The 21,578-nt window shown below is 42.1% G+C and overlaps 1 protein-coding gene across 6 annotated transcripts in view; it reads right to left on the bottom strand.

The window, feature by feature from the left end:
* DCLK2 (doublecortin like kinase 2) overlaps nt 1–21,578 on the bottom strand; it is a 191,179-nt gene that overhangs the window by 69,012 nt on the left and 100,589 nt on the right. For all 6 annotated transcript variants that reach the window (XR_013272322.1, XR_013272323.1, XM_077477017.1 and 3 more), the window contains exons 3-4: nt 2,881–2,983; nt 2,487–2,582 (exon numbers count right to left, since the gene is read on the bottom strand). Coding sequence is in view for 4 of the 6 variants with exons in the window: in XM_077477017.1 (XP_077333143.1) it covers nt 2,487–2,582; nt 2,881–2,983 (199 nt within the window). In the remaining 2 variants the exon portion in view is untranslated. The remainder of the gene's footprint in view (nt 1–2,486; nt 2,583–2,880; nt 2,984–21,578) is intronic.

Genomic DNA, 21,578 nt, shown 5'->3' with positions numbered 1-21,578 from the left:
CATTGTCATGGTGAAAGGTGAACCTTCTTCCCATTGATGACTTTCTTGCAAAGGGCAGCAAATTGTCCTCAAGAATTTGATGGTATTTTGCTATATATATGTATATCTCTCTCTCTCTCTCTCTCTCTCCTCTCTCTCTATATATATATATATATATATATATATATATATATGTGGACATACATTTTAAAGAGTTCCAGGCTTTTTATGTTTATTAAAAGTAAGCAGCTACAAAAAGTGTAGTTGCTGACTTTTAATAAACAGACACTTACCTATTCCATGGTCCAGCGATGCACCCAAAAGGAGTGTTGCTCCTCTCCCCCTCCTCTCCGCCGGCGCCTCCATTGTCACTCTGGGAACCCAGTCGTGACAGCTTTCCACTTCACGGCTGGGCACAAACGGCGCATGCGTGAGTCGCGCTGCACTCCCGGAGTAGACAGGCAATCTCCTGGGACCTGTCACGTGTCCCAGGAGATCCCCTAGAGGGAGGGGCGCCTAAGGCAAACGGAGGAGTCTCCTTGGTGGTCCCTGGTCGAAAAGAGGAAGTGGGACAGGAAGTCCCCCTCCTAATGAAGCCCCCACTCCCTCCCAAAAAAATGACATGCAAGGGGGCAAGGAGTGCTTAAAGCGGAATTTACATTTTTGGGTGGAACTCCACTTTAAACTCAAGAACTACTACAAGTTACCTAAAGTAATTAGAAAATAAAATGTGAACATTGGATTTGCATTTAAATCTGAACTCGGGGCACACAAAAAATAATTGAAATCTATTTCCCAACATCCATAAAGGATAGAATTCCTCTTTGTGTGCATTAAATGCCTTTGCACAACCAGATAATAATTTGTAAACGTAGCAGATACATTTTCACTGTGCTGTATATATTCAATAAGCAGAGCTGTGGGATGGACCCAGCAGGTCCACCTACTTACAGACTGCCTGCAGAAAACTACAGGGGGCAGGTACAAGACCAGTTCCCCTGCACAAAGGGTGAGGCTGACCATATATTATACAATTTTCTTGTACAATTTTCTTTTAGATTTACCAAAACCATATAAATATGAGGTCAAATCTAAACACTTTCAATTTGTTCAAATTGAAAAAGAAAATTTTATAGTGTACGGCCACCTTGAGAGTAGTAATGACTGGAATTTGCACAGAGGAAAAGTGCAGGCGTTATCTCATGCTGGATTGCTCCATAGATCTGGACAACCAGATACAGTAAAACCTTGGATTGCGAGCATAAATCCTTCCGGAAACATGGTTGTAATCCAAAGCACTTGTATATCAAAGGGACTTTCCCCTTGAAGAAATAATGGAAACTCAGATGATTTGTTCCACAACCATTTATTCATAAGTCCTTCGGTTTATAGTCCATTTAAAAATATTAATTCAATGCAATAGGTTATGTAACCATAAAATGTCCATCTACAAATTGCATCCTCCACAAGGGGATTAGAAGCAAAATCCAGCAGGAGCTACAAAGTATAAAAGAGAAGAGAGGTGTCTCTAAGGCCCCTTTCACACTGGAGCGGTTTTCAGGCGCTACAGCGCTAAAAATAGCGCCTGTGCAGCGCTTGAAAAATCCGGCCCCTTTCACTCCAGTGTGAAAGCTGGAGGGCTTTCACACTGGAGCGGTGCGCTGGCAGGACGGTGAAAAAAGTCGTACTAGCCGCATCTTTGGAGCAGTGAAAGGAGTGGTGTACTCACCGCTTCTACCCATTGAAATCAATGGGGCAATTGCGGGAAGTTTTAACCCTTTTTCGGCTGCTAGCGGGGGTTAAAACCACCCCGCTAGCGGCCGCAGGCCGCTGCTAAAACAACGGTAAAGTGCCACTAAAAATAGCGGCGCTTTACCGCCAACGCCCACACCGCCCCAGTGTGAAAGGGGCCTATGTGTAGCAATATACATTTTATGAAGGTACAACATTTAACAACTCACATGGTTAGTGATGCAAGCACCTGGGGTAAAGTTGTCCACATAGACCATCCTCCGCACCACTGGCTCTCACCACTGTCAGTCTGCAATTGTGACCAAGAGGACTACCCTGTAGTAGAGCGATTTGAGAGCGAGCCTTGATACGCTCATGGAGCTCAAAGTGGAAGGGATGACGTTGATGGTGGTGCAGAGGATGGTCTATTTGGACAGGTTTATCCCAGATGCCTGCATACTTAGATGTGCCTGTTTTAATCATCAACCATGTGAGTTTCTAAATGTTGTACCTTCATTAAATGTAACCATATTGCTATACTCAGAGACACCTCTTTTCTGTTTTATAGTTGGTTATGTCGTGATTCTACTTGTATATCAAGACATTTTGTTAAAATTTTGCTGGTCTTGCAACACGCTCTCAAACCAAATTACTCTCAAACCAAGGTTTTACTGTATAAAAGAATGTGAAAGAAAGTGCCTCTTGCATTAGCCCAAACTTCTACAAGTCTTTTTTTTTATCTATGAAGTTAAAGCTCTCATGTTCATTCTTCTCACCTGTAGCTGGAGATTTGCTGCGCCTTGTTGATGATGGACTTTTCGAACCAGATTGCCTTGTAGAACGGGAATATGATGTTTTTAAAACACGGCATTCTGCAAAGAGAGATTGGGGATAGCGTTCTTGTGGTTAAACACAACTAAAAAGACGCACTAACACTCACCAATACCCACATGCAGGTGTTTGTCTGGCAAAAGTAACAGTCTGCGACTGCATTACTTCCGAGAAATGCAGGCATGCCACTCGGACACGGTTAGGTTAGTCAAATCATGAAAGAGTGGTTGTAATTATGACAAATGGTGGTATCCATGACACATACTGTATACTACACATACCAGTAAAATCCAGAACTCATGCACATATGATGAATGTAAAATTTGGAATTAAAATTACCACTATGATCCAGAACAAAGTCATCCTGTGCATATCGGTATTTCTCTGGTCCGCAGGCAATAAACACATCATCATCACCAAAGAAATCTTGAAGACATGTAATCTAATGAAATAAATACAAGAAATAAAATGTAATTCATTTCACACACATAGTTATAAGAAACAAGAACATATTTTTTTTTTGTGTTCACAGCCGTAATCATAGATACATTCCTTCATAATCTGGTGTGTGCGGAATATAAGGTGACCTCTCTCCGGATCATCTCTGTTTACAATGTAGATAAAAATGTTCTATTCTGGTCTTTCAGCTTTATTTTAAAAAATGCAATGTCGGTATTTAGCCTTGGCTATATTCTGAAATGTAACATTGGGTGACCCTGAGACTTATCTGGAATAACTGCTGATCATTTATATTTTTGTATGGCTTTAGTGGACAGCGGTAACAGAAAGAATGATGCCGTTTGTTGCAATAAGTAATACTTTTGGAGGCCATTTTCGATTAAAATGTTCTGGAACCTTGTTTTGATTAGTTATAAATTTGAAACACCAACAGCCCACTGGCTGGATAGTTTCCCTTTAATACAACAGTGGTAGAGCCAGACACACTAGGCTATGGTTAGCTCATCAGAATATCTGTCAAAACTGCTAACCAACAAAAATAGCATTGCCTTTAACCACTTCAGTACTACACCTGCATTACCATTTTTAAATTTTCAGTGTTGCGATTCTTTGACTGACAATTACTCCATCATACAACACTAGACCCAAAGAAATTTTATATCATTTTTTCCTTTTTCTTAGACAAATAAAGCTTTCTTTTGGTGGTATTTTGAAAACACTGGGTTTTTAAAAAAATATTTTTTACTAGAGAAGGGATCAAATAAACATTCTGAACAAAAAACTATTTCCCAGTACAAACAACCCCAAAAGTGGAAGGGGGAAGGAGGGGAAATCATAAGATGATGCTTTCAAGGGAAACAGGAGCCAGCAGAACAAAGGACACATAAGATTATTAGTATGCAATTTTTCTTTAGCTGATTTTTTTTTTTTTTTTTACTAAAGGCTTTAACCCTAGAGAGTTTCTAAAGGCACTTTTTTTTGTTAAATTAATAAACGTATTATACCTACCTATCCTGCACAATGTTATTACATAGAGCAGCCCCGAACCTCCTCTTCTGGGGCCCCCCTACGGTGATCTTGGCTCCTCCTCTTCTGTGTCTGCCACCATAGCAAGCTTCTTGCTATGGGGGCAGATGTGCAGCTAAATCCTGGACCAGGCTGTGTGCATCCATAGACACACACACAGTTCGGCTAGCCAAGCCCCCCACTCCCTCCTCACAGCATTTGATTAACAGCAGCAGAAGCCAGTGGCTCCTACTGCTGAGCAGAGGGAGAAGGGAAAGAGGAGATGCAGCTTTAGAACCACTTTAAAGATTGGCCCAATCTAAATTGATATTTCAGTTGTAAGTAGAGGCTGGACAGCTAAACCTTGCTGATATTCTTGCGCTCTCCTTGACATGTTTATTTCATTTTGGAGAAAACAGCAGGAGGAGCGGAAACATGTAAGTGTGGTTGGAGACACTCGAAACGTCCAAAGTCAAGATGTAATGTGGTTCTAAAGTCTAACATTTTTTTTTACCTTCCCAGATAGCAAGGATAACTTGCCACAAATTTGTGGCAGTGTTGAATTGTAAGTCTTTTTAACTTGCTGCACATTTTCACTGGCAAGCTGTACACTCGCAGAGCATTGAAGCACAAGTTCTAGTTGACACGTTTTCCAATTTGTAGCAAATTTGCTTGGCAAGTCCCTAGCAAGAGCAACGTTGCAGTGGTGAGTCTACAGCAAGAGCCCTGCAAGTCAGTAACCCCTGTGGTAGGGGGACTGTTGCATCACATGCTTTTTAAATGTGACATACAATGCAAAGCTTATGTATATATGCGTTGTTTTCGAATTTTAACTCTGATATATCTCATTTCAGATAGTGAGATTTATTGTTGCTCTCTCTTGCTACGTCTTTGAACCTTTTTCGTGTCCTGAGGAAGCCTTTACGGTGAAACGAGTAGACGTGATGCTCAAGGGCTCAATGTACAAATTATATTATTTTTAGATTGTTTTGAACACTGTTATGATATTCCTATTTGCTTCCATGACTTAAAAGTCTGACCCGTTGATATCCATTTGGTATCTTCTTTGTTTTCGACTGTTGCACAAAATAACTGAGCCAGAACTTGCAGCAGACTTGCAGAATGTTTGCATAGAAAGTTGATCTGGAGTCATGCAATGTGGACTTGTGAAGCCTGGCAAGTCTAGCAATAGCTTAGCATGCCATTTTGAAACTTGCAGTTCAATTGCTTGCTATCTGGGTTACTGCATGATTCATTAAATTAATAAACTCTCCACTAACTGTTCCCCCTCCCCCAAACACTTACCTGTATCCTGTCAGCAATCCAGTGCTGCCTGACTGCAGCTCATATCCCTTCACTTTCTGGTCTTACAGGAGACAAAAGCGGCGGCATGAGCCATAGGCTCCTGCTGCCAGTCAAATCCTGTGAGGAGCGTGGCCGAGCCATGTTGTGTGCATCTATGAACGCACAAAGTCTGGCTCATGCACGCACTCGCACAGGTGCCCCCATAGCACACGGCTTGTTACAGGGCATCTGCAGGAAGAAGGAGAGGTAAACAATGGCAGGGGACTCACGGAGAGGAGGTAAGGGACCACTTTGTGCAATACCACTGCATAGAGCAGGTAAGTATAACCACTTTTTATTTTTAATTAAAAAATAAAATAAATTAGTCTTTATCACTTTAAGGCAGGCAAATCTAATTGTCGTGGTATCATAAGAAGCCAGGGCTGACTCAGCACACCAATGTTTCACCAATGACTGAAATATAAATTTTTAATGAAATTACCTTTTAAGAAAAGTACGAATGGTACAATTAGCAATGCTTTACCAGAGTACAGTAGTCTTTTGTGTCCTGTACAAATTAATTTTTTGTGACATATTGACAAACATTGCAAAAAAAAAGATACTATTTCTTGATATAAAGCTCTCATGATCATTTCCGTGACAGCAGCAGAGAAAGGAACTGTTGAGACACCAGACATATTGTTCTAATAATATTCCTCTGAATTCCACTTTGACAAAAAAAAAAAAAATCCACACAGGCAGCCTGCCAGCAGATTCTGAAAACAGCTGACTCCATCCAGCTGCACAGTCACAGTGAATACATTAGGCAGCAGTGTATGGGCTGTGTAAACGTCCCACCCCTGGGAGCTTAGCTGATCTGCCCTGCTATTCCAACCCTTCCACTTAGCAAAGGCTTTGATGGCCTTTCAGTAAATCCGGACAATATGAGTGCGGCACCGTGCGATTCTGGCTGGGCTCAAAAGCCCAACAAAACTTCTGAAAACTGAAGTGTGACACACCCTAACATATGAGAAATATGTACAAAAGCTCGGCAGGATGTCAGATCCTTCAGCCTGAACCAAATGGATAATAGCAACTGCAGGCCTAGCTTTTCCCTGGTATCTGCTAAACAGGATGTGACAGGAAAAGCTGGGAATAAGTCATCAATTTTATGACAAAAAGAAAGGAAGTCTTTAAAAATAAAAACAAAGACAATAAGCTACCATTTGATCTAAATTTATTCTTTTCAATATTGGGTTATTTAATGTGTATCTAGAATCAAAAAGACATGGGTTTTCTATGTTATGTGTCTAGATATATACTTCTATATACAAGATCTCACAAAAGTGAGTACACCCCTCACATTTTTGTAAATATTTTATTATATCGTTTCATGTGACAACACTGAAGAAATGACACTTTGCTACAATGTAAAGTAGTGAGTGTACAGCTTGTATAAAAGTGTCAATTTGCTGTCCCCTCAATATAACTCAACACACAGCCATTAATGTCTAAACCGCTGGCAACAAATGTGAGTACACCCTTAAGTGAAAATATCCAAATTGGGCCCAATTAGCCATTTTCCCTCCCCAGTGTCATGTCATGTGTATTACAAGGCCTCAGGTGTGAATGGGGAGCAGGTGTGTTAAATTTAGTGTCATCGCTCTCACTCTCTCATACTGGTCACTGGAAGTTCAACATGGCACCTCATGGCAAAGAACTCTCGGAGGATCTGAAAAAAAGAATTGTTGCTCTACATAAAGATGGCCTAGGCTATAAGAAGATTGCCAGGACCCTAAAACTGAGCTGCAGCACAGGGGCCAAGACCATACAGCGGTTTAACAGGACAGGTTCCATTCAGAACAAGCCTCGCCATGGTCAACCAAAGAAGTTGAGTGTACAGCCTGTCAGTGCTCAGACCGTATGGAGTACACTGTATCAAATTGGTCTGCATGGCTGTCATCCCAGAAGGAAGCCACTTCTAAAGATGATGCACAAGAAAGCCTGCAAACAGTTTGCTGAAGACAAGTAGAATAAGGACATGGATTACTGGAACCATGTCCTGTGGTCTGATGAGACCAAGATAAACTTATATGGTTCAGATGGTGTCAAGTGTGTGTGGCGGCAACCAGGTAAGGAGTACAAAGACAAATGTGCCTTGCCTACAGTCAAGCATGGTCTGGGGCTGCATGAGTGCTGCAGACACTGGAGTGCTGCAGTTCATTGAGGGAACTATGAATGCCAACATGTACTGTGACATACTGAAGCAGAGCATTATCCCCTCCCCTCTGAGACTGGGTCGCAGGGCAGTACTCTAACAAGAGAACGACCCCAAGCACACCTCCAAATCGACCACTGCCTTGATAAAGAAGCTGGTAAAGGTGATGGACCGGCCAAGCATGTCTCCAGACCTAAACTCTATTGAGCATCTGTGGGGCATCCTCAAATGGAAGGTGGAGGAGTGCAAGGTCTCTAACATCCACCAGCTCCGTGATGTCATCGGAGGAGTGGAAGAGGACTCCAGTGGAAACCTGTGAAGCTCTGGTGAACTCCATGCCCAAGAAGGTTAAGGCAGTGCTGGAAAATAATGGCGGCCGCACAAAATATTGACACTTTGTGCCCAATTTGAACATTTTCACTTAGTGGTGTATTCACTTTTGTTGCCAGCGGTTTAGACATTAATGGCTGAGTGTCGAGTTATTTTGAGGGGACAGCAAATTAACACAGTTATACAAGCTGTACACTCACTACTTTACATTGTAGCAAAGTGTCATTTCATCAGTGTTGTCACATGAAAAAGATATGATAAAATATTTACACAAATGTGAGGGGTGTACTCACTTTTGTGAGATACTATTAGAAACATAGAAGAGTGATGGCTGAAAAAAGACCAAGTGGTCCATCAAGTCCACCTAACTTTTATATATTGTGAGGGGTTAGCTCGGCAGCGGGTGTGTGTGACCCCCTGGATGGGTTCACAACACAAAATCAGGCACAGCAGACAGCGTTGTAGGTAAAAAAAAACCAAAAGATGCGGTTTATTCATGCTACATGCAGTAAAAAATATAACAGCCAAAACAAAAGAAAAACATGAAAATAAATCCTGGTCAGCTTGACCTCTAAATACACACATAGATTCCCTTTCTCACAACTGAGTGCAGCCTTGTGCTGCACCAGTCCCTGTCTCTGTTGTAGAGGTTTGCCACACAGGCGTTAACTCACCGCACAGAACAGGTGTCACACTCCCCAGTCTATACAACACAAAACTGGTTCCAGGATGGAGCATCTCCCTAAGCATGCTGGGGTTTTTTGTAGAGGTCTTAATGAGCCCACTTACTTCAGCTGGGCTCATTAACTCTTCTCCTCTAGTTGTAGAAGTCTGCATAAAGCCTGAATCTAGGGCACACATATTTCCCATCCTGGATACAACCAGGTGACTTTACCTGCCTGCTGCCACATACCCCCCCCTCTTGTTTCAACCTTGGGGTTGTAACACAAGCAGTCAGACACGCATGTATCCGAGACAAAGCATCCACATTCCCCATTTTAACACCAGGGCGATGCTTAACTGTAAAGTTAAATTCCTGTAGGGCCAGGAACCACCTATTTACCCTTCTATTGGTCTCCTTGTTCTGAGCCATCCACTTTAAAGGAGCGTGATCAGTCACCAGGTCAAAGTGCCTACCTAGCAGATAGTACCGAAGGGAATCTAGAGCCCACTTCACTGCTAAACATTCCTTCTCAATCGTGGCGTTATTTACCTCATGGGACTTCAACTTCCTGCTGAGGTAAATGACTGGGTGCTCTTCCCCGTTCCAGACCTGGGATAACACTGCCCCTAACCCAACGTCTGATGCATCAGTTTGTACCACGAAGTCCTTAGAGAAGTCTGGTGAGTACAACACTGGCTGGCTACATAAGGCTGTTTTTAAGGACTGAAATGCTTCTTCAGCCTCTGGGGACCATTTAACCATGACCGACTCTTTCCCTTTTGTCAGGTTGGTGAGGGGCACAGCCTGAGAAGCAAAATGGGGAATGAATCGTCGATAATAGCCAGCGATTCCCAGAAAGGCTCGTACCTGTTTCTTGCTGATGGGACGTGGCCAACTCTGTATGGCCTCGACTTTATTGACTTGGGGTTTTATCACCCCCCTCCCAATAGTGTACCCAAGATATTTGGCCTCCTCCTGTCCAATGGTACACTTCTTTGGATTGGCCGTAAACCCAGCTTCCCGGATAGAGTCTAGGACTGCTTGTACTTTTGGCAAATGTGAGACCCAGTCTGTGCTATGGATAATCACATCATACAGGTAAGCTGCAGCATATTTCTGATGGGGCCTCAGAACCTTATCCATTTTCCGCTGGAATGTTGCCGGTGCATTCTGTAACCCAAACGGCATTCTCGTATATTGGAATGCCCCATCTGGGGTTACAAACGCAGTTTTCTCCTTGGCTGACTCGGCCAGGGGAATTTGCCAATACCCTTTGGTGAGATCAAGAGTTGTCATATATTGGGCTGTTCCCAGCCGGTCAATCAACTCATCTATACGCGGCATGGGGTAGGTGTCAAATTTTGTAACTTTATTCAATTGTCGAAAATCGTTACAAAACCGCCAGCTCCCATCAGGTTTGGGCACTAGTACGATAGGACTGGACCAGTCACTCTGGGACTCCTCTATCACACCCAATTCCAGCATCCTTTGAACCTCCCCACGTATTGCCTCCCGTCGGGCCTCTGGTATTCTATAAGGTTTTAGTTTTACCCTTTCTCCTGGCGGGGTGATAATGTCATGCTCTACGCCAGATGTTTGTCCCGGCAGCTCAGAAAAAATCTCTTTGTTACGAAGTACAAACTCTTTGACCTCCTGTTGTTGGGCTTTCGATAAGGTGTCTGCTATTCCAACCTCAGGAACTAAGCAATCAGGCTGTGCTTGTGACAAAGTCTCTGCGACTAGGGATTCCCTATCCCTCCAGGCTTTCAGCAGATTGACGTGATAGATCTGCTCCGGCTTACACCTTCCTGGCTGTCTAACCCTGTAGTTCACCTCACTAATTTTTTCAATTACTTCGTATGGACCTTGCCATTTGGCCAGAAATTTGCTTTCAACCGTAGGGACTAGCACCAAGACCCTATCCCCCGGGGAAAAAGTACGGGTCTTGGCCCCACGGTTGTACACTCTCTGCTGTGCTAACTGCGCTTGGGTCAAATATTCCTTTACGATTGGCATTACCTGTGCAATTCTATCTTGCATCAGGGCGACATGCTCAATCACGCTCCTGTGAGGAGAACTCTCATTTTCCCAAGTTTCCTTGGCGATATCCAGCAGCCCTCTTGGGTGTCTCCCATAGAGCAACTCGAAGGGTGAGAAACCCGTAGAGGATTGGGGTACCTCCCTAATGGCAAACATCAGATAGGGTATTAGACAGTCCCAATTCTTTCCATCTCTATCTACCACCTTCTTTAACATTTGTTTTAGGGTTTTGTTGAATCTTTCAACCAACCCATCTGTTTGGGGGTGATACACAGATGTACGCAATTGTGTCACTTTGTACAACTTGCATAGTTCTTTCATAACCCTGGACATAAAGGGTGTACCTTGGTCCGTAAGCAGTTCCTTACAAATACCCACGCGGCTAAAAACAAGAGATAGCTCTTTGGCTATGGTTTTGGCCGAGGTATTTCGAAGAGGAATTGCTTCCGGATAACGGGTGGCATAGTCCAATATAACCAAAATGTACTGATGCCCCCTAGCAGACTTCATTATCGGACCTACCAAATCCATTGCGATCCTCTCAAAGGGGACTTCAATGATAGGAAGAGGTACCAGCGGGTTACGGAAATGTGGCATAGGTGCCGACTTCTGACACACAGGGCAGGAGGAACAATAATTTTCTGTTTCCTTCATGACCCCAGGCCAATAGAATCTCTGCAGTACCCTCTCTCTGGTTTTCTCGGCCCCCAGATGACCTCCCAGAATGTGCCCATGGGCCAATTCTAACACCAACTTCCTGTAAGGTTTGGGCACTACAAGTTGCTCAATGGTTTCTTCTGCCCTTTGAGCCACTCGATACAGCAGGTCCCTTTCCATAGTGAAGTAAGGATAAGTGCAAGTCTTATCTGGGTTCACTAACTCGCCATCTATTTTCACCACATTTTCCCGTGCCTTTATTAGGGTGGGGTCTTTTAACTGTTCTGTGGCAAAATTTTCCCTGTGAACCTCAAGATCCGAAAACTCCACAGATGGCATGTTTTCATCTGAGGATGTTGGCTCCTCCCCAGTTTCTCGAGTTTCCCCCGCCAATACCGACAAGGGAAATTCAGGAGAGTCCTCACCACTCCCAGAGGAATTCTGGTAATCTTCCTGGTTTATAGGGGCACCAGTGGGGGGCTCAGGACAATCCCAGAGTTCCCAGAATTTTGGAAAATCCCTTCCCACAATAGCATCATGTGGTAAGTGAGACACTAACCCCACCTGATGAGAGAGGTTACCTTTGGGGGTCTCAAAAAACACTGAAGTTACAGGATACTCTCGGGTGTCCCCATGCACACAAATAACAGCCACCTTGTTCTTCCCAGAGACCTCTGTAGTAACTAATTCAGCTTTTATCAATGTTACCAGGCTACCTGAATCCAGCAACACATCAACATTTCTACCATTAATACACATTTTACATAAATGTTTCTCAGGTCCTCGAATGGCAGTGCATGCAACTCTCGCAAACAGCGACTGACGTCTCTCCCTTATAAAGTCACATTGCATAGGCTCATCCACAACGGGGCAATTGGCTGCAATATGTCCCTCTTGGCGGCAGCGGTAGCAAATAATCTTTTTCGCTGCAGCTTCCTGGGCTGCTCCCGCCAGACCTTAGGTAGAACTCCCACCCTCTCACTCTCTCCACCCTCACCCCTTGGAGTCATCTTACCCGCCACTGGGGATGATCTGGTCTTAGGATGGAAAGTCTGTGAGTCCCTGGAAGAGGTGGTCAAGTTCTCTGTAGCCAAGTACCTCTCAACCAGATCCACAAGTTTATCTGCATTTTCTGGGTCTCCATGGCTTACCCATTTTTGGATGGCAGTAGGAAGAGCTCTCAGGAAACGATCCATAACAACACGTTCCACAATGTTTGGTGCGGTCAAAGACTCTGGCTGCAGCCACTTCCTGCTCAGGTGAATGAGATCATACATTTGAGACCTGGGGGGTTTTCCAACCTGAAAAGTCCAATTATGCACACGCTGAGCCCGGACGGCCAGGGTGACACCCAGCCGTGCCAATATTTCTGTTTTTAGCACCACATAGTCTTTTGCTTGGTCAGGCTCTAGGTCATAATAAGCTTTCTGCGATTCCCCAGTTAACAGAGGGGCCACCAGTCCAGCCCATTGCTCCTTAGGCCACTTTTCCCTTTCAGCAGTCCTTTCAAATGTGGTCAAAAACACCTCCGGATCATCCTCTCCAGTCATTTTTGTCAGTAATCGGCTCACACCAAAGGATGCGGTATTATTGTGACCACTTGCTTCATTGGTCTGCAGACGTTGCTGTATTAATGTCTCTATTTGCCGTTGAAAACTCTGCTCTTGCTTCTGCAACAGGTCTATGAAGCGGGCTTCAGATTGCTGCTGGGCTTGTTGCTGAGCTTCCAAACTCTGCAGGTGAGCTTTCTGCTGAGCTTCCAGACTCTGCTGGTGAGCCTTCTGCTGAGCTTCCAGACTCTGCTGCAAAGTTGCATTTGTCTGCTGCTGGGCTGCAAGGCTCCTTTGTAAACCCGCATTTGTTTGCTGCTGATTTGCATTTGTTTGCTGCTGATTTGCATTTGCTAGAGCCAGCTGTCTCAGTATCTCCTCCATGCTGGCCTTTAAAAAAAAACTGCCAAAATTCTCCACCAACTGTGAGGGGTTAGCTCGGCAGCGGATGTGTGTGACCCCCTGGATGGGTTCACAACACAAAATCAGGCACAGCAGACAGCGTTGTAGGTAAAAAAAAACAAAAGATGCGGTTTATTCATGCTACATGCAGTAAAAAATATAACAGCCAAAACAAAAGAAAAACATGAAAATAAATCCTGGTCAGCTTGACCTCTAAATACACACATAGATTCCCTTTCTCACAACTGAGTGCAGCCTTGTGCTGCACCAGTCCCTGTCTCTGTTGTAGAGGTTTGCCACACAGGCGTTAACTCACCGCACAGAACAGGTGTCACACTCCCCAGTCTATACAACACAAAACTGGTTCCAGGATGGAGCATCTCCCTAAGCATGCTGGGGTTTTTTGTAGAGGTCTTAATGAGCCCACTTACTTCAGCTGGGCTCATTAACTCTTCTCCTCTAGTTGTAGAAGTCTGCATAAAGCCTGAATCTAGGGCACACATATTTCCCATCCTGGATACAACCAGGTGACTTTACCTGCCTGCTGCCACAATATATATATATATATATATATATATATATATATATATATATATATATATATATATATATATAAAAGTTAGGTGGACTTGATGGACCACTTGGTCTTTTTTCAGCCATCACTCTTCTATGTTTCTAATCATTAGTGGGAGCAAATCGATGATCAATGTTTGTTTGTTTTTTGGGGAAGAATACATTTATAACAGTGAATATGGTTTTTGTTCAGGAAATGACATTCATTCCCAAACTGAATATTAAAAACAAAAGAAATTTTGACTTTCAAACACATACTCCATACCATCTAATATACTGAGAATTTTCATATGAATATTCATATGATCATTTGTTCTAAAATCTACTAGTGTATGGCCAGATTAGGAAGGGATATCCCCTCACTTTGGAGAGATCTCCTCTTACCCCTGCTGTATATTTAGGACAAGTAAAGGGAATATACAGCAACAAATAAATACATAAAAGGACAGAGGTCCTAACTATTCCTACTCTATTCCAAAGAAAAAGGTAAAACTTTTTCTACAAACACTTTCTGTTTTGTGGGAATAGTAGTGGTTCTGTATTAAGTATTTCGAATGAAACATGCTAAATTACTCATACTATTGAGGTTATTGAATAGGCAGTGTAAAGAAAACAAAATGTGGTAACCCTCCCCTCGCACTTACATGTAAGTATACTGAAGACACCTTGGAGAAGGAGATTAATTCTGATTAGTTGTTAATAGGGATGAGCTCAGACGTGATCGCATGGCCCACGTGCAGAGCCCGCCAGGAAGTCGGCACAGCGCTAATCACAGGCAGTGAGACATTGCCCGATCTCTGCAGCCGCACATTGGGGCAATGTCTCACTGCCTGTGATTAGCGCAACGATGCGCCAACTTCCTGGCGGGCTCAGCACGTAGGCCATGCAAACACACCTGAGCTCATCCCTAGTTGTTATGGTCTACCACACTGCTTATGTATGAGTCCAAAACAATAAAACAGACAGATAAAATGTAAAATAGTACATTTTCTCCATATTCCTAACAATGCTTCAGGAAATCTTCTCTAGACACCTGTGCCCTGAATCTTGCCTGGAATCATTACAATAAGTGCGTGATGTTGTATATTTTAATACTTAATGTGTGTACTGCTGATGTTCCTGATAGCCCAATGTTTTCACTAGGGAATAGCTGTACTTGTAAACGCTAATGAACAGGACCTCTCAGGAAAGAGATATTAAACATTAAAATGTTTTCCTCTGTCAATATGTAGGCCGCCTTAAGGCTCATGCACAAAGGGCTTAAAAAAAAAACTTAGCATTTAACTCTCGAGCATTCATTCATTCCAATGGCCATAATGAATTAATATTCTGGCCCATGAAATCCATAAACACTGAAATGCTTGTGTGCATTATGTGGCTTTAGTCATGTTTTTTAAGCAACTTTTTCCTGCGTAAAATGCGGTCAGAAATCCAAATGCTCCGTGAGAGAACTTAGATCAAATGTTTCTTTTCTGAACAGGCCTCGACTATACCTATTGTACATGTACAGAAAACTATATATAGAAAACTTAAGTGGAAAAGGATAAGACACCCCCACCGTTTCCCCACACATTCTACCGTTACTGAGAGAAGAAACAGGAATAGAATAAACCTCTCCAATGGGGATCCAGGCAACAATAAAAATGTAACAGTGTTTCTAAACCTTTTCCATTTGTATAAAAAAAAAAAAAAGAAGAAAAAAAGAAAATAAAAATAAGATTCCTGAAGTACCAATTCAAACGACATGAGGTGAATCTGCTATATATCAGCTCAGATGCTAAATTTTCTGCACAAAATACATAAATTCCCAAATATATCTAAGACATGGTGGTAGGTTATTGTAAGCTCTAACGAGCAGGGCCCTCTGATTCCCCGTCTTGAATTGTATTGTAATGTCTACCCTAATGTTGTAAAGCGCTGCGTAAACTGTCGACGCTATATAAATCCTGTATAATAATAATAATATTTTTCTCCTCTCTAAATTGGTTCTAGTATGTGTATTATGAATATGATGTGAATACGAATGCAAGTTAGGGACCTTAGATTGTAAGCTTTTTGAAAGCAGGGACTGATGTGAATGTACAATATTTATGTAAAATGCTGCGTACATTGTTGTCGTATATATATATATATATATATATATATATATATATATATATATTTGTAAAATTAAATAAAAATTAAATAATGTGGAAGCTTCACAGTGGTTAGTTAATGCAGGGAAAGCAGGTCATCTTTTGTCTCTGTTCATCCAGGGGTGAAGGGCTTGTTATCTTTCTTCAGTTCAATGCTGTGTGCTGGATTGTGACAACTGTTATAGCTCAGTGTGTTCAGACACCCAACGTTGATCATTTAGACACATCCTTCACCTACTTCATACATTCATTACAAAGAACCACATTTGTGTAGTTCAGCATCACTGGCCCTCACTGAATGGTAGCAGGACAGCGGGATCCTTCTTTACACAGCTAAACAGAAATAGGCTGCCACAGATAAACGCCTTTTAAAATGGTAGTTGTCAGTCTGCTTTGATCACCTCTGGCTTCAATATTTTTTTTGAGTTGTTGATTTGGAAGAAGTATACAAATCAAGAAAGTCAGAGAAAAGTCAGCTGTCCTTATTTACTCCTTGTTCCAGGTCAGGGGGTCAAAGTGTAAAAACAAGAAGGTCAGCTGAAGAGACAGGCAACAGGCACTTTCATGACAGCTCAGTAATTTATTTATTACAAGTACTTATATAAAGTGCCTTGCAAAAGTATTCACACCCCTTGGCATTTTTTCGTGATTTGTTGCCTCACAACTTGGAATTAACACAGATTTTTTGAGGAGTTGCATCATTTAATTTACAGAACATGCCCACAACTTTGAAGATTTTTTTTTTTTTTTGTGTGAAGCAAACAAATAGAATTAGGACAAAATAACAGAAGTAGTCAATGTGCATAACTCTTCACCCCTCTAAAGTCAATACTTTGTAGAGCCACCTTTTGCAGCTACCAAGTTGCTTTGGATAAGTCTCTATGAGCTTGCCACATCTTACCACTGGGATATTTGCCCATTCCTCCTTGCAAAAAACTGTTCCAGCTCCTTCAAGTTGGATGGTTTGTGTTTGTGAACAGCAATCTTTAAGTCTGACCACAGATTTTCTATTGGATTGAGGTCTGGTCTTTGGCTAGTCCATTCCAACACATTTAAACATTTCCCCTTAAACCACTCAAGTGTTGCTTTAGCAGTGTGTTGCTTTAGCAGTGTGCTTGGGGTCATTGTCCTGCTGGAAGGTGAACCTCCGTTGTAGCCTCAAATCACACACAGAGTGGTACAGGTTTTGCTTAAGCATATCCCTGTATTTAGTATCATCCATCTTTCCCTCAACTCTGACCAGTTTCCCAGTCCCCACTGCATGATGCTACCACCACCATGTTTCACTGTGGGGATGGTGTTCTTTGGGTGATGTGATGTGATGGTTTTGCACCAGACATAACGTTTTCTTTGATGGCCAAAAAGTTCAATTTTAGTCTCATCAGACCAGAGCACCTTCCTCCATACATTTTGGGAGTCTTCCACATGCCTTTTCACAAACTCAAAACATGCCATTTTGTTTTTTGCTGAAAGTAATGGCTTTCTTGTGGCCACTTTGCCATAAAGCCCAACTCATGGAGTGTACATCTCAGTGTCGTCCTATATACAGATATTCCGGTCTCTGCTGTGGAACTCTGCAGCTCCTCCAGGGTTACCTTAGGTCTCTGTGCTGCCTCTCTGCTTAATGCCCCCCTTGCCCGGTCCATGAGTTTTGGTGTGCGGCCATCTCTTGGCAGGTTTGTTGTTGTGCCATGTTATGATAGATTTGATGGTGCTCCTAGGGATCATCAAAGATTTGGATATTTTTTTTTTATAACCTAACCCTGACTTGTACTTCCCAACAACATTGTCCCTTACTTGTTTGGAGAGTTCTTTGGTCTTCATGGCAGTGTTTGGTTAGTGGTGCCTCTTGCGTAGGTGTTGCAGCCTCTGGGGCCTTTCAAAAAGGTGTGTATATGTAATGACAGATCATGTGACACTTAGATTGCACACAGGTGGACATCATTTCACTAATAATGTGACTTCTGAAGGTAATTGGTTGCACCAGAGCTTTTTATGGGCTTCATAACAAAGGGGGTGAATACATACGCACATGCCAATTATCAGTTTTTTTATTTCTGAAAAGTAGTTTTATGTGTATATTTTTCAAATTTTACTTCACCAACTTAGACTATTGTGTTCTGATCCATGACATATAATTCATATTAAAAAAACAACTAAAGTCTGCAATGTAACATAATAGGTAAAAAGCCAAGGGGGTGAATACTTTTGCAAGGCGCTGTATATATTGTATATTGTCTCATACTATGGTGTGCTCTTGGCTGGGTTGTTTGGGGTGTGGCTGTATTCCTGTCAGGACTGGCTTAGCCCTTCCTTCTCTGGGCTGGCTGCTCAGCTGTCGGCTAATTGCCAGCTCCCATGTCTCTCCACAGTTACCTAGCTGTTCCTGATCCTGCTCTTCTGACCTGCCTACTTAAAGCTGTCTAGCTTACTTCATCTCTGCCTTACCTTGGTCACATCACAATAAACCATCTCCTGCGTTCCTGTTTAAAGACTGGCTTCCTGACATCCCTTCTGGCTCCTTATCCTGCTTGCTGGTCGTCCACTTGGATCCCTGACTTCTGGCTTGGCTGATTACCCGATCTGGTTATTGAACTCTGGCCTGGCTGACTACTCGATTCGGTTACTGGATTCTGGCTATGCTTTGACTACGCTTACTCTATTTACCTTTTTATTTTTTATTAATAAACAAGTGTGATTTAATTGTACTTCTGTCTCAGTCTGGTTCATTGTTTCTGACAATTTCATTGTTCTATTGTGTCTGTCTGTCTGTGAAAATTATTATGGGATGTATATTCACTGTGAGGAGGGGGAGGCACTCCTCCAACAGTTCTCCCTGCCTATTGGACAGTCTACTACATCCTGAATGCAAAGGGAGGGGGGATTGTCCCGAGTGTTACCCCGGTGTAGCTATTTTTCTCATTTTACTTAACCAACTTAGACTATTGTGTTCTAATCCATCACATATAATTCAGATTAAAAAACATTGAACTAAAGGCTGTAATGGAACAAAATAGGTAAAAAGTCAAGCGGGGTAAATACTTTTGCAAGGCACTGTAGCGCTGTCAATTTATGCAGCGCTTTACATATGTATATTGTACATTCACACCAGTCCCTGGCCCCAAGGAGTTTATAAGGTCCCTAAATCACATTCATTCATACACATACTAGGGCCAATCTAGACAGGAGACAATGAACTTACTATCAGATCTTTGGAGGGTGGGAGGAAACAAGAGTACCCAGAGGAAACCCATGCAGGCACTGGTAGAAAATGCTAACTCCATTTTCCATATATCTATTGTGACAGAATGTTTTTTTGCATAGATCTGCTAAAAATATAACTTATTTAAAAGCCACCATATACTTGTATTCTCTTTCAAACTATACTTGAAGCAGTTGTAATGCCCTAACCCAGCAAACAGACCATTGTCACTTTATTATTTTACACATGGCATCCAGCATAGAAATTCATTAGGTTGAAAATATATATAGCAAGGTAAAGATTAAGCAACATTGTCACATGACTGCAATTCTTTTGCATATCATTACGCTGTGTGCCTGTGAATGTAACAGAGCATCCCTTGTGTCACTGCCGGAAGTAATCTATGCCTGTGGGGGGGGGGGGGGGGGTGTATTTCCATAGCAATTCAATGCCAGCTCTAACAGTTGCATCTAAACAAACAATTACAGCTCATGTGCCCCTCACAAAGCCTCCAAAGTGCCCTGTGCTTTTTGCATGCATGATGGAGTTATAGAGCTCCTGGGTGCCGGCAACGCCTAGGGGATTAGCCTTTGGGCAGTGGCTGAATAGTGTTGTTGGGCTGGCATTGTAAGTAAAGCCATAAGCAGGGGAATGGAAGGATCACCAGGTCATTTATTTATGATAACTTTGGCTTAAACAGAGGGGCATACTGTGAATGGACATATGTTATCTGAACCGTGCAAAAAAAAAAAAAAATACATTACATTTTTTGCCTGTAGTGACATTTTACTACAGAATACCAAAACATATATTTGAAAGATGCCGTTAATACCCAGCTACAGAGGTTTGTAGTCTAAAGGCTGCAGAGGTCCTTTCCAGTGGCCTGACATTTATTGCCATAGATGACAATTATACTGTATCTCCCACAAAGTATGTTTCTAATAACTGAAAATCATAGTGTTGTAAATTCTATTTTTAATCTACTACCAGCTTGGCTTCTAGAAGCTTTTATAAAGCCATGGGACACTATATAGGTCACTGAATTCATTACTACATCCATATTTAGGGCTACTACTCAATGCATAGTATTCAGTTGCCATGGACATCTGTTCTGGAAAATGCCGGATACCTCTTAATACATCTGACATGTCCAAGGAGAACATTGCTCCTCTTAGGCTATAGAGTATAGAGCAGTTATGGCGAACCTTGGCACCCCAGATGTTGTTCGTCATCACTGGTATAGAGTATATTATAAATGTATGAGCATAACTAAACTTTAGACAAGGTTTTAAAAAATGTGGGATATTTTTGGAGTGGTAAAGAGTTTGTTCTCTGAGGTGTTAATTGTCCCATTGGGGAGACCTACCTTACTTCCTGTGACACTTGTACAAGAATTAGGTGGGGGTGGGGTAAGTGATAATCAATGAGAAAGGAAGGCACAGACAAAAATAACATTTTGTTAAAAGCTCTAATCTTTCCCCACTCTAATAAAGTTGTGTTTTTGTTTGTGTCCCCATTGGAGAAATTTCCCAGCTCTTCCTATACAGACAAGAACTAAGGGGAAATCTCCCCGTACTTCCTGTACTGAAAAGAAATATATGAAGTCTAGTATGGAAAGTGATAGGAGACATCTCAAATGGGGACACAGAAAGTAAATTTTAGTGGAGTGGGAAATATTAGAGTGGCAATGTTCATTTTGCTGAATTATGTCACCAGTGGCAGTCCTTATCTCTTTCCCAGTGCAGATTTCTTATGACACATTCTTGTGTAGCAGGAAAGAGAATTCCTCCCTCATACCTGCTGGTGAATGCATGCAGCAGGCACAGTGTTATATAACAAAAGACCACCTGGTATGACCCTCAAGCTGCCCATACTTTACATGTGGAAATTTTCAAGCAAATGTAACCATTTTTGGACAAATGGAAATTAAACATATTTTTGAAAATGGTTGCCTGAAAACAATCAATCACCCATGAGTTTGATCGATCCCCTGAATTTGATTGCCTAAACTGGGCTATAAAATTGAGAGCTACAATGCAGGTTATTGAAAAAAGTCAATTGAAACATGCAAAAACTCACAATTGTGTCCAAAAGAATCATTTTTTGATCCAATCTCCTTGTGGTTAATTAAAACCACAAATTTCTATGTTCAATCGCTTGATTTATGGTCTAAGGGCTGTAAAGGCCCTTTCTAGTGGCCTGTAATTTACTATCACAGTAGACTACTATAAAGGTATTTCCCTCAGTGCATATTTGTCTTGACTCAAATTTACAACACTGTATACTTTATTGCTAACCTACTAGCAGCCTTGGTTATGGGAAATTTTTGTAACATTTCGTCATAGGAAACTACTATTTAGGTCACAAATTTCATTATAGCCATAGCTTTAGGGCAACTATGGAAGCATAGTATTAAAGAGGTGGTTAAAACCGAGACCTGTTCTGGCAATTGCCAGATACCACCTATAACAGCTGACATGTTCTGGCTATTGCCAGATTCCACCTATAACAGCTGACG

The sequence above is a fragment of the Lithobates pipiens genome, unplaced genomic scaffold (genome assembly GCF_037356315.1).
Source record: "Lithobates pipiens isolate NorthernLeopardFrog02 unplaced genomic scaffold, aLitPip1_a1.2 Scaffold_13, whole genome shotgun sequence".
NCBI classification, from domain to species: Eukaryota; Metazoa; Chordata; class Amphibia; order Anura; family Ranidae; genus Lithobates; species Lithobates pipiens.
Note: the sequence above shows the minus strand (reverse complement) of the source record. Positions and strands in the feature narration are given on the sequence as shown.